The 20,895-nt window shown below is 36.9% G+C and overlaps 1 protein-coding gene across 2 annotated transcripts in view; it reads left to right on the forward strand.

Annotated features, from left to right (window-relative positions):
• The window catches only part of tulp4.S (TUB like protein 4 S homeolog), a 73,065-nt gene that overhangs the window by 47,668 nt on the left and 4,502 nt on the right, over nt 1-20,895 (forward strand). For both annotated transcript variants that reach the window (XM_018265262.2, XM_018265260.2), the window contains exons 4-13: nt 336-497; nt 8,637-8,817; nt 9,503-9,637; nt 10,473-10,639; nt 12,344-12,568; nt 13,105-13,339; nt 15,432-15,576; nt 17,045-17,189; nt 19,767-19,860; nt 20,523-20,666. In XM_018265262.2, coding sequence (XP_018120751.1) covers nt 336-497; nt 8,637-8,817; nt 9,503-9,637; nt 10,473-10,639; nt 12,344-12,568; nt 13,105-13,339; nt 15,432-15,576; nt 17,045-17,189; nt 19,767-19,860; nt 20,523-20,666 — 1,633 coding nt within the window. The remainder of the gene's footprint in view (nt 1-335; nt 498-8,636; nt 8,818-9,502; nt 9,638-10,472; nt 10,640-12,343; nt 12,569-13,104; nt 13,340-15,431; nt 15,577-17,044; nt 17,190-19,766; nt 19,861-20,522; nt 20,667-20,895) is intronic.

Genomic DNA, 20,895 nt, shown 5'->3' on the forward strand with positions numbered 1-20,895 from the left:
GTGCTCTATGGAAGAACCCTGGGCTGGTGCAAGTTTCTGTTGAAAGGAGCACTGGCACCCCCAAGTGTAACATCACTTTCCTTCTCCTTTGAGAATAGTTGCCTGTTGGTAACAGTTTTGCTTCTTAAATTGCATCTTATTTATTATAAATAATGTTGTAGGTCTTGTCCTTACAAGTCACTTAGAAACAAAAAGCTTGACAGCTGGGGTAGTATGTTCTAGTCGCAGTTTCAGAACCCCCTGTTTACTTAATTTCTGCTTTAACCATATCTCATTTTCCCACTCCATTTTTGGTAAATTGCAGAAAACAGTTTTTTTTTGTTTTTTAATAAAAGGTTAGCGACTTTACATGGAGCCATGATGGGACACAAGCACTGATTTCCTACAGAGATGGATTTGTGCTGGTGGGCTCTGTGAGCGGTCAGAGACACTGGTCATCAGAGATAAACTTGGAAAGTCAAATCACCTGTGGAATCTGGACACCGGATGATCAGCAGGTATTTGTTTGCTCGTGTCATAAAACACAGAGGAAAATGTCAGTAACTTTTCTCTGATCCTAACTTATATAGGTGACAATGTGCCTCTACTGTAAAATATAAGGATATTAGAAGTTGCCATTATTATATAATAACACAAGGCTGCACAGAAGTGCTTTTATAAAGGTTACAAAATTCTGCAGTTCCTAGTTATATCCTCAAATTTTAAGTAGCGAGTTTTTTTTTCTTATAATACATAAGATTTTGTGGGACATGTGACCTCAGTAAGCAGTGTTTGAAGCTGTTCACATCAATGTGCTCCATTTATATGGATATATGTTACAAGGAAGCATAAGCCTCCTGGACTTCCTGTACAACAAATATTTTCTTGTCTCTTGGATCTTGCTATTCTGCTAATACAAAACAGACTTGTTTGGTCAAATACACGTTGAACATATAGATTACATATGTAAAAAAGATATGGAAATGATTTGAAGATCTAGAAAGTAATCTTAAAAACTGGTTTGTACAGTTAGAGCTGTGAAGTTGTGGAATTCTCTAATTGAATCCGTTTTACTGCCAGATACATTAGAAAGCTTCAAGAAGGCATTGGATGGCTTTTTTTAGCAAGTGAGTAAATACAAGGTTATTGAAATTAGTTCTCAGTACAAGTTGATCTAGGGACTGGTTCAATTGCCATCTTTGAGTCAGAGGCAATTTTGGGTATTCAACTCCGACTTCTCATAACTTTAAATTACAATAAAAAATACAATATGCAATGAAGCAAACACACCAGTTGTACCGGTGCAAAGCAACAGTACATTATATTTTAATTACTTTGATCCACTTTCAGTTTTTGGTGTTACTGTTGGAGTTGGAGTCGGAAGTACCATAAACTTCCGGAGTCAAAAGATTTATGTGGGAACTCCACAGCCCTGTTCAGAAGGGTTGTTTGCTTTCTTTAGATTCATCAGTTAGGCAGGTTGTTTGCTTTCTTTAGATTCATCAGTTAGGCAGGTTTTATGTAGTCATACGAGGTCGAAAATTGATGGGCTTGGTGTTTCTTTTTTTCAACTAATTGTATTTGTGTAACCGAAACAGCAGTATAAAATATCCTAAGAAATCCGCAACACTTTTCTTGTGTATATATACTTTTGAGGGGGTTTTGTTTTTTAGGTTACAGATTTCTTTAATATGGTTATATTTGTGACAGTATTTTCATGAAATTATGTTAATGTATGTGAGTGTAACATACAGAACAGTTTTGAAATTGCCTCATCCAGGACATAATAAATGACGCTATAACATTGTTATATCACTTTCTGCTGTGTATAACAAGGATAAATCTCCCTTTACAAACACATACTTTTATACTAGGAGCAGTCTTTGGTTTATGCTTTGATGTCTGCTCGTTCACTTAATAAAACTGACTTTAACCGTATAAGGTTTGCTACCCAGTTAAAGGAGAACTAAAGCTTAACTGAAGAAGTAGCTAGAATGTGAATTATGTTTTGGGCTTCTATACCAGTCCAAGGCAAGCACATCCCTTTAGCAGGGAAGATATGTGCCTCTAAAGATGCTCCTATAGCCACAATAAAGGCTGATTAGTAATTAATACAGATAATCACTACATGGCATCATAGAAACCAGTACAACTAACATCAGAATTTAATAATCAGCCCTATAGAATCATCTTATATTACAGGCCAACCTCATTTCTGCTTGATAATTAGTGATGACCCCTAAGCTAAGCTTCTCAACAGCTGCTCAGAGCCAACTGAGCATGTGAGTGTCGCAGATACTTTCCAAGATGGTGACCCCCTGGGACAGGTTTGAAATCCTGCTGCTATTGACAGGCTAAAATTTTAGGCTGGTGCAACAAGTTCATTATATAAATATGGCATTTTTAGCCATATTCATTTTTAGGGTTTAGTTCTCCTTCAAAAGAAAAGTAAAGCTGAAGATATTCTATACTCTGTAGTGTAGTGCAGCTAGTCTCATTTTACCCAAAGACTTGATGTTTTCTTGTATTTGCAATATGAAAGGTGTCCTGGTGATTGGCAGAGCGCCATATCAATGGGAATCCTTTCCCTGGGCAGGCATATTTGACCCAGACAGCCCTTCTGAAATCCAGGCTGTCCAGGTCAAAACCAGACAGGTGGCAACCCTAGAGATATCAATTTAACTGCAGCATTGGTGCGTTTGTACAACTATGCAGATTAATACTTGTCCTGTGTTAAATATACAGTAGTTTTCTGTGCAAGAATCTTTAGTAAAGGCCCACATACACGGGACAATAAAAGCTGCCGAAAGACCGCGTCGGCAGCTTATTGGCCAGTGTGTGGGGCCATCTGACGGGCTTCCCCGATCTATATCTGGCCGAAAGTCAGCCAGATCTTGATTGGGCAGGTTAAAAAATCCTGTGGGATCGCGGCTGCATCTGTGGGCCGTTGGGCCCTAGGGCCCACAATCGGATAAGCCCGATATCGCCCATTCAATGTGGGCATATCGGGGAGAGATCCGCTCGATTGGTGACATCGCCAAACGAGTGGATCTCTACGTCTATGGCCACCTTAAGATGTTTGGCGGGACATCGCCAATTTACTAACAGGCGCAGAGGACAAATTGCTTGCGAAAGAGACTGTCGATAATGCAGTTTCATGCTTTATCACCAGGCGAATTTTCGCTCAGTCGAACAATCATTATTCCACAAATTCACTAAAGTGCAAATTTTACAGAACGTTACCCCTTTCGCCAGAGTTTCCTTCGCCACCTTAGACCAGGCAAACTGATAAGATGAAGCTTCATCCTCCTCAATCTTATGTCAGTGACATCATATCCTGTATGCCAGAAACTCATAAAAGTTGTAAAAAATGCTGGCGTTTTTACATTTTTTAAAGCCGGATTGCCTTCAAAAGTCCTAACTTTTTTGTGTTAACAATTTTTTGTAACCAATTTGAGAGGCATGCGACATTTGTTTTAGGGTAGGCTCATAACTAGGGCATTAGAGGATCTCTCATCTTTATTTTGAAGTGGCCACTTCAAGCATTTTAACCAACATCTCTAATAAAGACATCTATATGACCTATATGTACCCGCCCGATTCAAATTGACTTTTAAGCGTAAGACTATTAACTAAATTCGCTAGACAAAATTGAATGATTTTCTTTTTGACATACTATCATGCAAGTACTCCTACCTATGCGGGTCATTGGGACACAGCCATGATAATGCCAATATGATTCATGATGTCCATTTCTTGTTACCATTAAAGTTTTCAGCCATGCAAGCTAATTCTATAAACTAGCAAAGTGTGTGTGATTGATGATAATAACAAAGCAGTGTCAACAAGAACTGGAAAGAGAGATGTTCCTGATAAAACTTCAGCTTATTATCAGAGCTAGAAACAACAATGGTTGTCACTTTATGACACATATATAATAAGAACCATTTAGACTCCGTGTTCCTCTTTTGTTCTGCATTGGTTGTTTTATGAATCTAGTATTGTTTGATTCAGTACTCATAAAATACAGGCTCAGCCCTGTCCTTATTGTGAAGAACCACCTACGCTGCTTCAAATGAAAGTTCTGTTCTCTAGTCAGAAGGGATGGCCTCTGGTACGGTGATCCACTTTATGGGTAAAAAGGTCCCCTGCTATTTGTCTATAATGTCCTCTAATGTACTTGTAAAGTGTAATCATGTCCCCTCGCAGATGTTTTTTTTCTCAAGCGAAAACAAACTCCAATAATGTCATACATTAAATGCTTCATGCCTTTTACCAGGTTAGTTGCAAGTCTTTGCACTTTGTTCAGCTCATTAATATGGTTCTTAAAGTGATACTGACACTAAAAAACTACTTTTTAAAATATAGTAATTGTTAGTTGAAGTTTCTAAACCTAGACTGCTTTGCCAACTTGACTGTCCCATCTAAGCCTGCCAGTTAGAGTTTCTAATACTAACAGACTCCTGCTGCATAAATATGGCAGCCTCCTCATACAGGAACATGGGGCATCAGACAGATGTAAAATTATTGTGCGAATACTGCAAAGTTATAAGTAGCTTTCAAAGGCATTATTATGACAGATGTAAAAAAGAGTTTAATTTCTGGTGTCAGTAGCTCTTTAAGGACAGGAGTCCAGAACTTGATACTCAGGTGAGACCTTACCAGGTACCTATAAAGTGGCAAAGTTATGTTTTCATCCCTCGAGTTAATGCTATTTTTATACAAGACAGTTCTTTTTTGCTTTAGTAGCCACAACGACATTGCATGGAATCAGACCATTCATTAAGTACAAAAAACCCCAGATCCTTCTCAGTTACAGATACCCCCAAGACACTACCATTTAGTGTATAACTCATATTTATATTATTTCTACCAAAGTTCATAACTTTGCTCTTATTAATATTGAACCTCATTTTAAATTTGCTGTCCTGTTCTCAAATCTAGTCAGATCACCCTGCAAAGTGACAGCATCCTTCATGGAACTTACACTTTTGCACAGTTATTATCATGAGCAAAAATAGAAACACCTCCAGATCATTAATAAACAAGTTAAAACAAGGACAGCCCCCTTCACTAACTTCACTAACAACACGGGTCCAACTAGAAAATGTTTGTTCTTTTGAAAAATCTAATTTAGCTGATGCATTTTTGGATAGAATCCCTTTAAACATTTTGTACCTGCACCAACCATTCTTTCACTTGCCCCCCCCCCTTTTTTTTCCAGTCATAGTTCTGAATGTAACTGCACAGTCTGATATGTGGCGTTAGCATATGCTCCATAACTAATTTTCCCTCTTTGACTGTACTAAGGGGTCCGTTTACAAAAGTGCGGTAAATCTGACTTTAAGTTTCCGCATGTTATCGCTGAGAATATTTTTCTGCCATTGCGTCATAACGTAAGTACGTTAATGAACCAGCTTACGCTAGCGGTAATTTTAGCGAGTTTCTGGCGACAAATTTCATTTTTGCGAATATTTATTTTATAAAATAGTCTTGTTTTATGGCGGTTATTATGGCAATTTTTACTGTGACATTTATGGCCAGAAATCTTCAAAACTCATAAACTTTATTGACTGATGATTATACCATCCAACAACATTACCAGAGTAACACCAATCAAACATGTATGCATCATATAAACCCTTCTGCCAATAGAATCATATGAACAAGAAATCATACCAGTCAATCTCTTTGCTTTATATAAATGCACAGTTTAATGTAGCCAATCACAATGAAACCAAAAAAGCATAGAGGCTGACAAATCCTTGGATGTGATGCCCGCCAATAATACGACTCTGAGCTGAAACTGCTGCTGTTGCAGCAGATAGAAGCAGAAGCCAAAACATCCTGTCAGCAAAGAATGATGGGTACTATGGGATATTTTCTGCCCCATGAGAATTTTCTGGCGAAAAAATACTTTTACGCCACTAAATAGGTGGCCGTAAAATTTTGCGAATATTCTTGCGTAAATTTAGTCTTTTGCACATTTTGCTGTTTAGTAAACCAGGCGCTAATGTGTATGTAGCGTTATTTTCAGCAAATGCGATAACTGGCGAAAACATATTTTCGCGCAAGAAAATTCACAAATTTATGATTACCGCAGGTTAGTAAACTGGCGAAAACGTATTTGGCGACAAATGTGTCTATATTTTGTGCGAATATTTTTACCGCACTTTAGTAAACGAACCCCTATGTATTCTGTTGCTCTGGTACACAGGGTTAATGCCAGAACAACAAATGTCAATTTCCCTTTTCCGTCTTTACCCAACCAAAGGGACTCTTTTATGAGCAGCTCTTCATTCTGTGGTTTTTGTATGATTCCAGACAGAGGCGGGCCAGGCAACCCGGGCGCCCAAGGCAACCCAGCTGCCAGCTCGCCGCCCTCCCTTCCCGCGTTACACGCGCATGCCCAGTAGTGATGCTGGCGCGCATGCGCAATCACGACACAGGATTGATCAGTAACGACGCTCACACATGCGCAGTAATGCTGCTCGCGCGCATGCACAATATCGTTCGGGGGACATAACCTACCCGGAATTCCAGGTGAGTTCGGTCTAGGGGTAGGCAGAAGAGGTAGCTGCCCAGCGCCCCCTAATCATTGTGCCCTAGGAAGCTGCCTCTTCTGCCTACCCCTATTTCCGGCCCTGATTCCAGAGCTTGTTGGACCTGATTGTAAAACTTCGGTCAACAACTAACGTATCTTTGTTTTGTTGTGCACTTGGCTTTTGTAATAAAAGGTGCAAAGTTCTTATATGCTACTGCAACTGGGCAAACTTAAAGGCGAAGTAAACCCTTGCTACTAAAATCCCCTACCCCCCTACCCTACATAGACCCCCCCAGGTGCTACCTTTGCTAAATGCCCTTAACTCTTTACTTACCCCTCGGTGTAATCTTTGTGAAGTAAGTGCTGGATCGGCGCATGCGCAGTTGCAGCAATTTTCTGTTATGCGACAACTAAAGTAAAGAGTTAGGGGCATTTAGCAAAGGTAGCACCTAGGCTGGGGGGGGGCAGGGAGGGGGTCTATGTAGGGTAGGGAGGTAGGGGATTTTAGTAGCAAGGGTTTGTTTCTCCTTTAAGGTTACTGAAGTTATAGGGGTTATGGTAATGCCACACAGGGCTGAATCTCTGCCTACCATTTTTCTTCTATGCTGGCATCGGTAGCCACCCCGTCGGCCCAAGTGCAGCCACACTTGGTAGATTTCTATGTGAAAAAGCAAGCGCATTTAGTATATACCATGAATTCAGTATTAAAGTACTAGTAAGTGCTTTATATTCATTTAAATATAAAGTAGTTACATTGCACTGGTAAACAAAAATGTGTTTGCTTCAGAAGCACTACTATAGTATATATAAATAAGTTGCTCTGTAGCCATGGATACAGCCTTGCAAGTTGAATAGGGCAAAAAAAGCATAGGTTTATACAGCAGGAACAGTGAATTTAGTTTAAAATAAAAAGCTATTTGGTATAAAATAGGGCATTTGTTGACAAGGACTTGTTTATTTCTATGTGCTGGATAAACACACATAAAAAAGTGAAATCGTTCGATGGAACGTTTCGAACGATTTTAGCGTAAAATCGAACGATTTTACTTCAATGTGTAAAGACTTAGAAAACTGCATTAGAAGGTCCCCATAGGCTAACATAGCACTTCGGCAGGTTTAATTTGGCGAACTATTGAAGTCGAAGTTTTTTTTAAAGAGACAGTAATTTGATAATCTATTGGTCGAATATTCAAACTATTTTACTTTGAATCGAATTTGAAGTAAATTTGAAGTCGTAGTATCCTATTCGATGGTCGAAGTATCCAAAAAATTACTTTGAATTTGACATTTTCCCTCGAATTCACTTCAACCCTTAGTAAATCTGCCCATAATTAAAGTAGTAGGACTCGTTTGGCAATGTCGCCAAATGAGCGGATCTCTCCCCGATATGCCCACCTTGAGGTGGGCAATATCAGGCTGATCCGATCGTGGGCCCTAGGGTCCAACGATCGGATCCTAATGAATAGTAATGGGCGGTCGGATCGAGGGACCGCATCAACGAATAGATGTGGCCACGATCTGACGGGATTTTTCGTCCCATCCAATCGAGATCTGCCCGACTTTCGGCCAGATCTCCATCGGTGAAGCCCGTCAGGGGGCCCCATTCACGGTCCAATAAGCTGCCGACACGGTCTGTCTGCAGCTTTTATCGGCCCGTGTATGGCCACCTTTAGCTGAATGTTTGTTTTTTTTGTCCATAAATTTTCCATTAATATGGTAAGTCGAGTTAATGTGGCACAACAAGCATTAAAGCTTCTATTAACATTTAAAGGGGAACTGTAGCTGATTGACATAGCAATCTAAACTATGATGTAAGTTTGGTCATTTATTTTTAGAAATATTTTTTCTTACAATTTTTGCATTTTTTTGCAGTAATAATTTGCAAATTGCTTAAATAAGTCAGAAACTCACAGCTTGAAGGGGTTGTTCACCTTCCAACACTTTTTTCAGTTCCGTTTCACCAGAAACAAAGACTTTTTCCAAAAACTTTCTATTTGCTAATATTGGAGTTTATAGGTTAATTTTTCACCTTCTTATGTCTGAAATGCCTTATGATTTACTCCCTGGATCAAAATTTGGTTAGTTTCAGTATTTTCTTTTTTCTTGTGTACAGGTGCTGTTTGGCACCGCTGATGGTCAGGTCATAGTTATGGACTGCCATGGTAGAATGATTGCCCATGTCCTGCTACATGAATCAGATGGGATTGTGAGCATGTCCTGGAATTACCCCAGTTTCTTGGTTGAAGACAGCAGTGAGAGTGACACTGATTCCGATGACTACTCTCCACCCCAAGGTAATTCAATGAGAGAGAGACTGACCGGCTGGTACTAGTTGATAGCTATGATTTACAAATCATTTGCACTCATGCAGAAGAATTTTGAATTACAGGGCAGGCTCATTGTTGCTGTGTAACCTACAACAATTTTTAAGTGCTGGGCCTCTCCTCAAAGCAGAATTACTATTTGAGACCTAATAATGAACATCCTGACATGAAATTAAAACTGTATTTCCTTTATTATAGTTGCAAAACCTACAGAAAAAAAAATCACTCAATGTCAGAATTTGCATGAAAATATCTACTAAATTTACTGTACCATGTCAATATAAAATCATTTTTTTTTCCAACTACATTATGGAGTTTGTTGACTAAATTTAGCTGGAAAGTTCAGCAAACAATTAAGCAACTGTACCAGCCCAAGGACAACACAGATGCCACCAGCAGCTATCCATGTACTTTTTCTGCTAGTTTAAAGCATGTGCTTTGGGCTTCTGTCTGTCATCTGAGCACTGACATTAACTTTTCAAGAGCAGTATAAATTGTAGTTAAGCTGGCAATGCATGCATAAATGGTGTCTAAAAATCTTTCTAATCTAATATTTAAAAAAAAAAAACAAAGCTTTTTAATTTATACCTTGGAATTATAAACTGTACATTATGCTGGGCACACTTTCCCTTTTACTTTTAATTGTATGTTGCAGATGGCCCAGCTGCATATCCTATCCCAGTAGAAAACATCAAGCCACTTCTCACCGTTGGCTTCACTTCAGGAGACATTCGTTTAATGAACAACTACGATGATCTATTACCAACAATAGTTCGCTCAGGTTTGAAAGGTAAGAGGGGTTTTTTTTCTCTCAATTCATTGACTTCTTTCATAACCGCTCAATAAATTCCCCAGCAGCTAGGATGAATCTAGACCCAGGGGGACATAAGATGGTCCTTGGTGTACTGGGACCTATCCCCATCATAGGTCCCAGTACACCAAGGACAGAGGAAACTGATCTCAACTGGAAAAGCAACTGAAAAACTTTTGCATAATGGAATGGAATATATTTCCAAAATACATTTAACATTTTATTTTAAACATTTTAAAGTTATTTTTAAATGTAATTGCTGTTGAAGGTAGTATCTGTCTTACTGTTTATATTTGTTGCACAGATCGTTTTAGGCCCTAAAACTATGTAGCGTACATGGAGGAAAACAGACTCCTGTTACATTGTTTCAAGAGTCTGAATCAAAAAACAGCAGGGGACAATTAAATTCTGATTTTAAATATGTGTTTATGGGAAAGTTTAGAATTACAATTTTTTGTAATTCTGTAGGGTATACCATTAAGTATAGATAGAAAGTGCAATGTTTTGGTTGGAGAGGGTTTGTGCTGATCCTGAAATGTTGCAATTTATATTCTACTTGAAGAAATGTGCTTAAAACTTTTGATTTTGCAGTTACATTTTTTCATATTCTTCTTTGTAATTAAATACAATAGAACCCCCAGTTTTTCAATGGACCAGAAAAAAAAGTAAAATTCAGGAAAATTTTAAATTAGGGAAATGCATTATCTGTTGTTCAGACTACAATAAACAGTAATATGCAGGAAAACTTTAGGAAATATCAGGTTACGTAAAAACGGAGGTTTTACTATAAGTCAATTTATATGGCCTTTTGCAGATGTTGTGGTCCAGTGGTGCACCCAAGGAGACTTGCTTGCAGTTGCAGGAATGGAGAAACAGAACCTGCTTCCCGAGCATGTCAATGGCAACTCTCTGAAAAGCGCACTTATCAAGTTTTACAATGTCCGTGGAGAACATATCTACACTCTGGAAACCCCCGTTCAGGTAAATATGAATGCCAATTTGTTGCCAAAACAATTTGATAAACTTTCTTTAGGGCCGTACCTGGAAACAGTGATGGGCTTTAAATAGATTATGAGGATGAAGCAGCCCAGAGTCATAGGCCATTACTCCTACTGATACACCTTTTCTTCAGCTTCAGTGGAAAAAAAGTACTTCGGATATGAATGGTACAGGATTACGGGCCAGACAGACATAATGGAAAAGAAGAGTGACTCTCTGCACCTTTAAAGGGGATACAATCCCAATAATGGCATTAATAAGGCCAAATTATATAGCTGATTATATTATAAATTGTCGTTTTGATCTGAACATGAAATGTAACATGTAGAGTTAGGATGTCCCTGCCTGAAATCACAAAGGGGAGCTATAAATCCTGCTGAGGCAGCAAGAAAACCATTTTGTATTTATTAGATATACATGGGTCTATCTGGCATTGTTGTAGACAAAGGGGCCCCTGAGGCTAGCCACTACTCTTTTACGAGTTTAAGTCCTCACTGTGTGTTTCACCAGGGAAAATATATAATCCTAACCTTGGTCAGGGCTAAGTAGAAGTGATCCTGTATTGTCTTTCACTACCGTATTGCATGTCTCAATAAACGTCCCTTAAAACTCTTAAAGCAACATCAATGCCTCTAAGAGCTCCGCATAAAATTCCACAACAGCATTATGAAAGGAGATATAAATCTAAGCAGCTTTCCAATATATACTTTGTTTTCAGTTATGTTAATGTTATTTGTAAATCATATTTTGTTGAAAGTCTACTTCAATTGTTTCAATGTTTTATTTTATTTTTTCAAATATAGTTTTTATTGGATATATTAAAATACAAGATGCAAACAAGTATAAACAATATCAAGACGTACAAAGAGTAGTTTCAATATTTTAAGAAGAATGCTTTAAGTAAAGTAACCAGCATCCATATTAAGTAATGGATGCCACCAATAATGCTAAATGAATTTTTAAATGATTGTAGTGTAGTGTTACTTTTAGGCTAATTTCATATATTAATATGTCACTTATTAAACATGGTTGTTGGCAGCCAGTATTTGTAATAGTCTCAGTTAACATCTAATTTGTATATATTCATTTTTTGTACAGCGCTGTAGAATATATCGGTGCTTTATAAAAAAAAAACATGGTAATAATAATACTAACATGCAGAAAAGCAGTTGAAACACTCTTCTCTTGACAGAACACTACTCTACTACTACCATTTTAAATGTCTTTTGTGCCATAGCCTTTATACAGAGCTCATTTTCTGTAATTAAACAAATCCTTCTGATTACAGAAGGAAAGGCAGTTAGAAAGAGTAAAAAAACATATGTTAGTGCGTTTCATTATCTTATACCTTTTCATTACAAGTCCTAATTATATGCAGAATATATTGCTCTTGTAACAGACTTCCGTGTTACACTATGTTAATAATCTGTAAAGTATAATGACATCACGTGGTCACTTTTAGTAATTACATCATACATGGATTTTACTGTTATGCTTCAGTTGCTATGTTGAAGTATTATTTGGCACCAGTATTAGATTTCTTAGTGGGGGGTGTGTGTAAGGCTTTTGTTCTTATGTAACATTTTGAAAAGGGTCCAAAACAGTAGAAAATAGTTCTAATAATAGTAGGGTATTTGAAAATGTGCATGACTATTCTTATTGATAAACATATGTTCCTTACTGCAGCGCCCAATCACATCCATTTGCTGGGGCCACAGAGACTCCCGCCTGTTCCTTGCCTCAGGCCCTGCTCTTTATGTTGTACGTGTGGAGCACAGAGTGGCCAGTCTTCAGCTTATATGTCAGCAAACAATTGCCAGCTCTCTGAGTGATGACAAGGATATCTGCAAACTAAACCTCCCTCCACGGCTTTGCTCATACCTCACTACTGCTTTCATACCAACAATTAAGGTACCTAACTGCAAGTAGAAAGCTTTTTATAGTTTGTGGAGGCACCAACAAATGTAACATGGAAAACACTGGGTTCATCCAAGACTGTTACTTTACCTTTGCACAAATAAGAATATTTTAGACAGTGGGCTAAATAATATCACCCAATGTCTACTGTCAATGTCCATGCTGTAAAATTCTCTATGTTCATCAGCCTGGTAAAGTGAAATCAGTCAGGAGCAAAAATCTTTTAGAACTAATTATATTTTACATACTCCATATTGCTAATTGGCATATGATCACAAATAGATTAAAAGGTCTAAAATAGATATATTTAGCTGACAGTAGCAGTTAAATGCTGTTTGGCAGGTGGTGTTTATTTCTGTATGTATAGGATAAATTCCTTCTGTCATGCTTCTACAGATGTCAGGTCTCACCTAGGTGTCATAAGAGGGCCTAGCATTTCCATTCACCCAAAATACCTAACAGCAATTAGTATCATTGATGAATTGCTTATTATTTTGTTTTAAATGATGTAATAATTTTCTCTTTGCAAGCCTCCCATACCTGATCCAAACAACATGAGGGATTTTGTCAGTTACCCAACCTCAGGTAATGAGAGATTGCACTGCACCATGAAACGGACAGAAGATGACCCAGAAGTTGGAGGTCCATGCTATACTTTGTACTTAGAGTATCTAGGTGGGTTAGTCCCTGTCCTTAAAGGAAGAAGAATCAGCAAGCTGCGTCCTGAATTTGTTATTATGGATCCCAAAACAGATGCAAAAACAGGTGATTCGTTATCTTAAAAAGTTCAGTAGGGGAAAAGCCAGTTTAAAATAGTTATGTCACAGCTTATGGAAGGAGCAAGTTGAACATTTATGGTTTAAACGTGAATACATTTATTTAGTGTAGCTAAAGATAAGTGTGATGTCTTTGAGATCCTCTCATTATCCCATTCTTTCTCTGGCGAAATAATGTGAGCGTTTGCTAGTGTTAGGGTTTCCTACCACGTTTCATTGGTAAAATTCAGTAGATCCTTCTCGTCTCAGTCTTATGGATTTGAGAGATTAAGAATGCATGTATAAGTGTTCCATGACAATTACACTGTAAATATAATACTGTATGTCTCTGGTGCAATTCTGAACAGTTTGACGTTATTTGAAAGCAATATTTAGGGACCATACATGAAAAGGTGGAATAGTGTGCCAGAGCTGTCATTTATGCAATGTTTCATGATCATAATCAATGCAACACAAATGTAGTGCATTTTAAACACATTTTTATTACAACATATTATAGAGTAAGAGCAGAAAAGTATGCCATAAAAGTATAGACATACTTCTCTGCAGCTGGTCAGCTTTAACACCAGGGACATATATTGTTAGAACTTTTTTGAAAACGAGTTGCTGGCATCAAATTCAAAATAAGCATATATTTTTCAGGAACAATAAAATCTCTCAGTTTCTAATTTGCAAACCGTGCCATTCTCTTTTAATTTACATTTTACACAGCGGCCCAACTTTTGGAAACAAGCTTTGTAGTTGAGCAATACAATCAATGGGGCTCACTTCATCTCACCAGTCAGACATACTTGTTAATGGTATGGAATCACAGCTTAGCCTGCTTCACTTCATTGGAGACCAAAGTGGGGGAGGCCTGACAGAGAAACTCATGTAACAGGAGCACACTGTAGTATGAGGGAAAGACCAAGCAGTGCGATTTTTGTTATAGTCTTGTTTTTCTGCTTATTCTCATTCTTTTCATTCATGCCGTGTAATTTATCCATTCCTTTTCCCTACCTTCCCTATATTATTAACATGTATTATTAACATGTATTTATAGAGCGCCAACATATTTTGCAGCGCTGATAAATATATCTGTTGATTTTGCTGCTTATTCATCACACATCTATCCTTGAATCTTCCATTCACTACTGTATTGTTTCTCTCTCTCTTTCATCTCGGCCTACCTGTTTTAGTTGTTGCTTCTGGATAAAAAAAACAAAAAAACATTTAAACAGGAAGACTTGAAAATGAGAGAGTCAGCATACAGCAGAGCAGTGAAGGTAATCAGATCTAATGAGGGTCAAGGACAGATATGCAAAAATTAAAATAAACTGGCAGTACAGACTATATTTAAGTCATAAAGAGCATAATTTTTCCCCCTGCTTTTGTTACTAAGCTCAAAATCCCTCCATTCACGACTTATCACAAGGCTTTCTGCACAGTTCTGGAATTAATTCTAACAATTATAAATAAGCACACTGAAAATATATTGGACTGACTTCAAGTGAAAACAAAATTCAGTTGCTCATAAACACAAACATATCCAACATTCATGGTCAGTTGTACATATTTGAATCTCATTCATTTCCTTTTATGCTGCCAGTGTGTAGCATACATTCATAATACAAATTAGTTGGGTACATCATATTAAAACGGATTATTTATGTTTAACAAGGAAGTCACTGCACAGTGAACAATCAACAATGTAATGAAACCAGAGCAATGTGATTCCCTGTCTTGATTTTGTTGTGTTGTTAATATTATGGATTTTGGATATCACCTCATTTCTGGTTAGAGTTGTCATTTATTTGAATGGTCAGGGTTATATTATCTATTATATTTACTAGATGTTTGTCTGTCTTTGCTCAAGAACACTATAGGGGGAAACATCATAGCAGGTGGAATGTGGGCTCCATTTCGAGTAACACACTTAAGCGAATAAGCGGGTGCTTTTTACTTGTGTACATCTAACTAATTTGATCTGGTTGCTTGGTGTTGCAACTAGATCAAATCAGTTCTCTATTCTTTTAGGACTTAAATGTGCTCTATTGTTGCTAATGTTTTTATAAATATTCTATTCTTTGCTTAATTTCTAGATGAAATCTATGGTAATGGAATGATCTCCTCAGTGATTGACAGCTGTAACTGCTCGGATTCCAGTGACATAGAACTGAGTGATGACTGGGCAGCCAAAAAATCTCCAAAGATTACAAGAGCTAGCAAATCACCTAAGCTACCCAGGTTTTACTCTTTCTGTTTAACTCTTTCTGGTTTTTTTTTTTTTTTTGAAAACTACCCCTGGTCATACACATACAGTATGCACAGCTAAATATTCAGAGAATGCACATACTTCAACAGGCAATTGCATAGGAGCATAACCATATGATAACCTATGTGTAGAGACCCATATGTAAACATACCGACTTGTATGCAGACACCTTTACCTAATTGAATATGCTCAAAAATTGACACCTATATTGAAATAGGGCTGTGTGTATATATATATATATATATATATATATATATATATATATATATATATATATATATATATATATATATATATATATATAAATATTAAGGGGCATGTTTACTAACATTGGAGATAAATATCTGGAGAGATTTCTGGCGATGTTGCCCATGGCAACCAATCAGCAATTAGATTTAAACAGCCACAGCCAAGTTAGAAAACAAAAGCAAAGATCTGATTGGTTGCTATGGGCAACATCTCCAGAAATCTCTCCAGATATTTCCAATGTTAGTAAACATGCCCCTATGTGTCAAATGAGACTTGTAGAAAGAAGCTGAATGTTATTTGCACATACAGTATGAAGCTGGGCTGATATACATGGCTGATGTACATGTGTAAGGTCTATATTACACAGTCAACATATATTTCACCCCATATCACTATTTAGTAGAAGAGCAGAGATGCAGGTATGTTATTTAACGTAAGAGCGATCTTGATAGTCTAACGGTAATTCTAATCAGACCTCTGGTAGTTGTCTTATTGCTGCAAAATATGTCTGTACGATATTAAAGGGGTTAAATGCATTTTTCTTTTATCTTTTTTTGATGATAAAACAGGGTCACAAATAAACGACGTTTGAGTGCTTTCAAATAAAATTCCAGAGATTTAAGTAGGATTTGTTTTGCCACAGGTCTGAAGGCACTGTATAAACACACTTTATTGAAAAAGTGTTCAGTCTGCATACAGCTGGGTATTGCATGATTAAATCAAATGTGTGCACTCAGAATGTTTTGTCTGAATCACATTTGTGTGTGTCTGTTCGTATAACAACATGAGCAAGGAAGGAAGGAAGGAAAGTTTGAAAGGGTTATTTCACCTTTACATTAACTTAAAGTATTTTATTGAATATCATATTTTGATTTGCTTGCCTCCTTCTTCTACCACTTTCCAGCTTTCAACATGTGAGGCTACATTATTCTAAAATGTTCGAATATATAAAGGAGAGCTCCCACAACCCCCTCCCCATTATTCTAAAAGTAAATGTAAAGGTTAACTAACCCCTTTATTCGATGCCTATTCAAGAGGAAAACCCAACAAAAACATATATTTGAAAGGATTAATAGATTGTGAGCTCTACATTCCTCTTTGTGTACAATCAGTTCTTTATAAGAATGTTTTTCCACCATTCTGTTATTTTTTTAGACAATCATCAAGACAACATTTTGTGTTTTTTCATAGAATTAACATAGAAGCTCGTAAATCACCAAAGTTACCCCGGGCTGCCCAAGAAATTACTAGATCTCCACGGCTACCTATAAGGAAGCCATCTATTGGCTCACCCAGTTTAACTCGCAGAGAGTTTCCTTTGGAAGACATCACACAGGTAATTAAAACAGAAACGTTTATTCAGTGCTGTAATGATGTTGATTTTTCATTGCAGCTCCCCTGATAAAAAATACATTCTGCTTGATCAGCTGAAATGGTTTCTATAGGGAACCACAGAAAACAATACACGGTGGAGTAACTTCTATTACATATAGCGTGTCCACATGCTACCATATATTGCCAAGTGTAAAAGTGTAAAATACTCTCTGAAACATGGTGGTGGTGCATCAATGGTTAGATCACCTACTCACCAGATGCTTAATTATTAAAAGCCTTACAATGATCTATCTTCGTTCTTTTGTCTTTCTTTACCTTTCCTTTATAAGCAAATATCTGATGATGTTACATAAATGTAAAACAACGTTCTCTCTAAAAATGTTAAAACTGAAATAAAAGCTATTGAAAAGAAAAGCCTTAAAATTATTCTGTTCACTGGATAGCCATAAAAAAGAAAAATATCTCTCCAGAGGAAGAATACCATTCCATGTGAAATCGTGAAGAAGTCAGGTTTATTGTAGAACACTGAATATAATCTTTAGGTTTTGGGTGTATTCCCTGTTGAGTGCTTTTTAAATATTTAAACAGCATTGTACTATTTGATGTATCTTTTCTCTATAATGTTGACCAAAGGAATCATTGTGAGTTCAGAAGATTGCCCAATATACAGACTGTGCTTGGCTTCTAATAATTCAACATCTTTTGATTAGGTGATCTAACCTTTGTGCGGAACGTACCACCATCTTGTGCCATATTTTGCACTTTATTCACATTTGGCATTGAGTGGTAGCACATGGGCACTATGTAATTATGGAAATTACTGCAGCAGGAATTGTTTTCTGCACTTCTCTACAGAATCACATGGGTAATGCTTTCAGAATTGTGCTCAAGCCACACTGTATTGTTACTATTCCATACTGCACTGATTGACTGATCATACACTGAATATATTCTTCATTAGTTTAACAGTACTTTTATAATTTTCCTTTATATGGATTGCAAGTGTTTCTGAAGAACTGACAGAGCAAAATTCTTTGTTTTGGTGAACTGTTTATTTAATATGAGTGAAAAGGACAGCATTGTAAGTTACCCTGTTTGGCAAGCATATAAGTCTTTTTTGTACTGAGAATAATAGGTACTGTATCTACCTGTATGTTACCATTGATCCGGCATCTCTGCACAACTCTTGACCACCCATTTTAACTAAGGTGTCCTGGGGGTGACAAAACATCTGTGAGTGTGCTTTGTTTCTTAAAGGGATACTGTCACTGGAAAACATGTTTTTTCCTAAACACATCAGTTAATAATGCTGCATTCTGCACTGAAATCCATTTTTTTATATTTAATTTTGAAATGTCTGCACTTTAGGATGGAACTACTTTCTGGTAGGCTATTTCTCCTACTTAATGAATCAGTCTCAGTGGGACCTGGATTTTACTATTGAGTGCTGTTCTTAAAACTACCAGGCAGCTTGTGTTAGGGAGCTGGTATCTGGTTACCTTCCCATTGTTCTGTTGTTAGGCTGCTGAGGGGGGGGGGTAATATCACTCCAACTTGCAATACAGCAGTAAAGAGTGACTGAAGTTTATCAGAGCTGACTGGGGGCAGCTGGGAAACTGACACTATGTCTAGCCCCATGTCAGATTTTAAAACTGAATGTAACAAAATCTGTTTGCTCTTTTGAAAAATGGATTTACAGTAAGTGCAGAATTCTACTGGAGCAGTACTATTAACTGATGTGTTTTGAATAAAACATGTTTTCCCATGACAGTATCCCTTTAAGCTTTACTGATTGAATTAGCTTTAACAGAGCTTATTGTATTGACCCTTTATAAATGTATTCAGGTATGGGACCTGTTATCCAGAATGCTCAGGAGCTGGGGTTTTACGGATAATGGATCTTTCAGTAATTTGGATCTTCATACATTAAGTCTACTAGAAAAGCATGTAAACATTAAATAAACCAAATAAGCTGTTATTGTTTCCAATAAGGATTAATTATATCTTGTTTTCAGTCAAGTACAAGGTACTGTTTTATTATTACAGAGAAATGGAAATATTATATAAAAAATGTGGATTATTTGATAATAGAGTCTATGGGAGACTTCCTTGTGCAATGAGACCACTCCTGGATATGAAATCGTTCAGAGACTTCCACATGTCTTGATGTCATATCATTTGCCTGTCAGTGCACCAATGGGGTGGTTTTTGGCACGAAAACGCATACTTGTGTTTTGTTTTGATACACCCGTGTGTGCACTGACAGGTGGATTACGAGAAAGCACAGCATGTGATGGGCCTGTATCTTTTAAAGTAGCTATAGAATACCATTTTGATTATAGGAGAAATGATCCATACTTTGTAATATATACGATATGCAAGGAAACAGCTGTAGAGAAAAGAAGAAAACACAACAACATGCATTGATAAGGAGTTTAGTTGTTTCTGTAATTTTCTGATATTCCATTCTCTAATGCTAAATTCTATGTAAATTGTTATGATATATTTATTTTAACATCAACACTCATATTATTATGTTATGTCAGGGACATTAATCTGTTTTTATTTTTTACTGCAGCATAACTACCTTGCTCAGGTCACCTCCAACATATGGGGAACAAAGTTTAAGATTGTAGGGTTAGCAGCCTTCCTTCCAGCCAACCTAGGTGCAGGTACGTTATCTTTCACCACTTTATATTTATTACACATACAAATTATTTGTAAATGTTTCAGTATCCTCAATAGGACTTTTTTTTATTATTGGTATGCTCAGATTTGTTGTGCTGATGTGTACATTCTGTGGTGGTCAAGAGGCTTGCACATATGGAAGCTTGGGTAAATAATGATGAAGACATGTAACATATCAAATATTAAGGTAGATTTTGCTAGGAAAATATTTTTACACAGGGAGAGAGGTAGATAAAATTTGAACTTATATGCATTTGATAAAATACTGGAAATGCTGTAAAAATTGTAACAGCGAAGCTGTCATTATTGTTAGCGAATTATATACTTTGGTACATTCTTTTTGAGGAAAATAATTTGACTATGCAAAATAATAAAACTGCAATAGTTTGGAAGGAAAAATTCAACTTTCACTACTGGCTAGGATTGAATTATTGAATCAATAAGTGCATAGATTTTGAATGGGAAGACAAGCTGTGTACAGTATATGCTGGGCTCCGTACCTTGAATCAAATTTTTAATCTATAAAAAGTCAGTTTTGAATAGTAATTTATGAAATAGCTGCTTTTGAAATGAATACAGGTTTTGCACTTTACTTTATTTTTTCCAGTTTGTCCATGTTAACAATTCTCCCTCCCTTTGGTCCTAGTTATTTATAAAACAAGCTTGCTGCACCTACAACCAAGACAAATGACCATCTACCTTCCAGAAGTACGGAAAATATCAATGGACTATATCAATTTGCCAGTATTTAATACCAATGTTTTCAGTGAAGATGAGGATGATTTACCAGGTAAAAGTGTATCATCTTTTTTTCTTCTTTGTCACGAAGATAATGTATCAGTGCTCCTGAGGGGGTGATATCCCTCCAACTTGCACTGCAGCAGTAAAGAGTGAAAAGTCGCATGACTGGGGGCACCTGGGAAACTGACAATATGTTTAGCCCCATATCAGATTTCAAAATTATAAATATATAAATAAATCAGTTTGTTCTTTTGAAAAATACATTTCAGTGCAGATGT

This window comes from Xenopus laevis, chromosome 5S (assembly GCF_017654675.1).
Source record: "Xenopus laevis strain J_2021 chromosome 5S, Xenopus_laevis_v10.1, whole genome shotgun sequence".
Lineage (NCBI taxonomy): Eukaryota > Metazoa > Chordata > Amphibia > Anura > Pipidae > Xenopus > Xenopus laevis.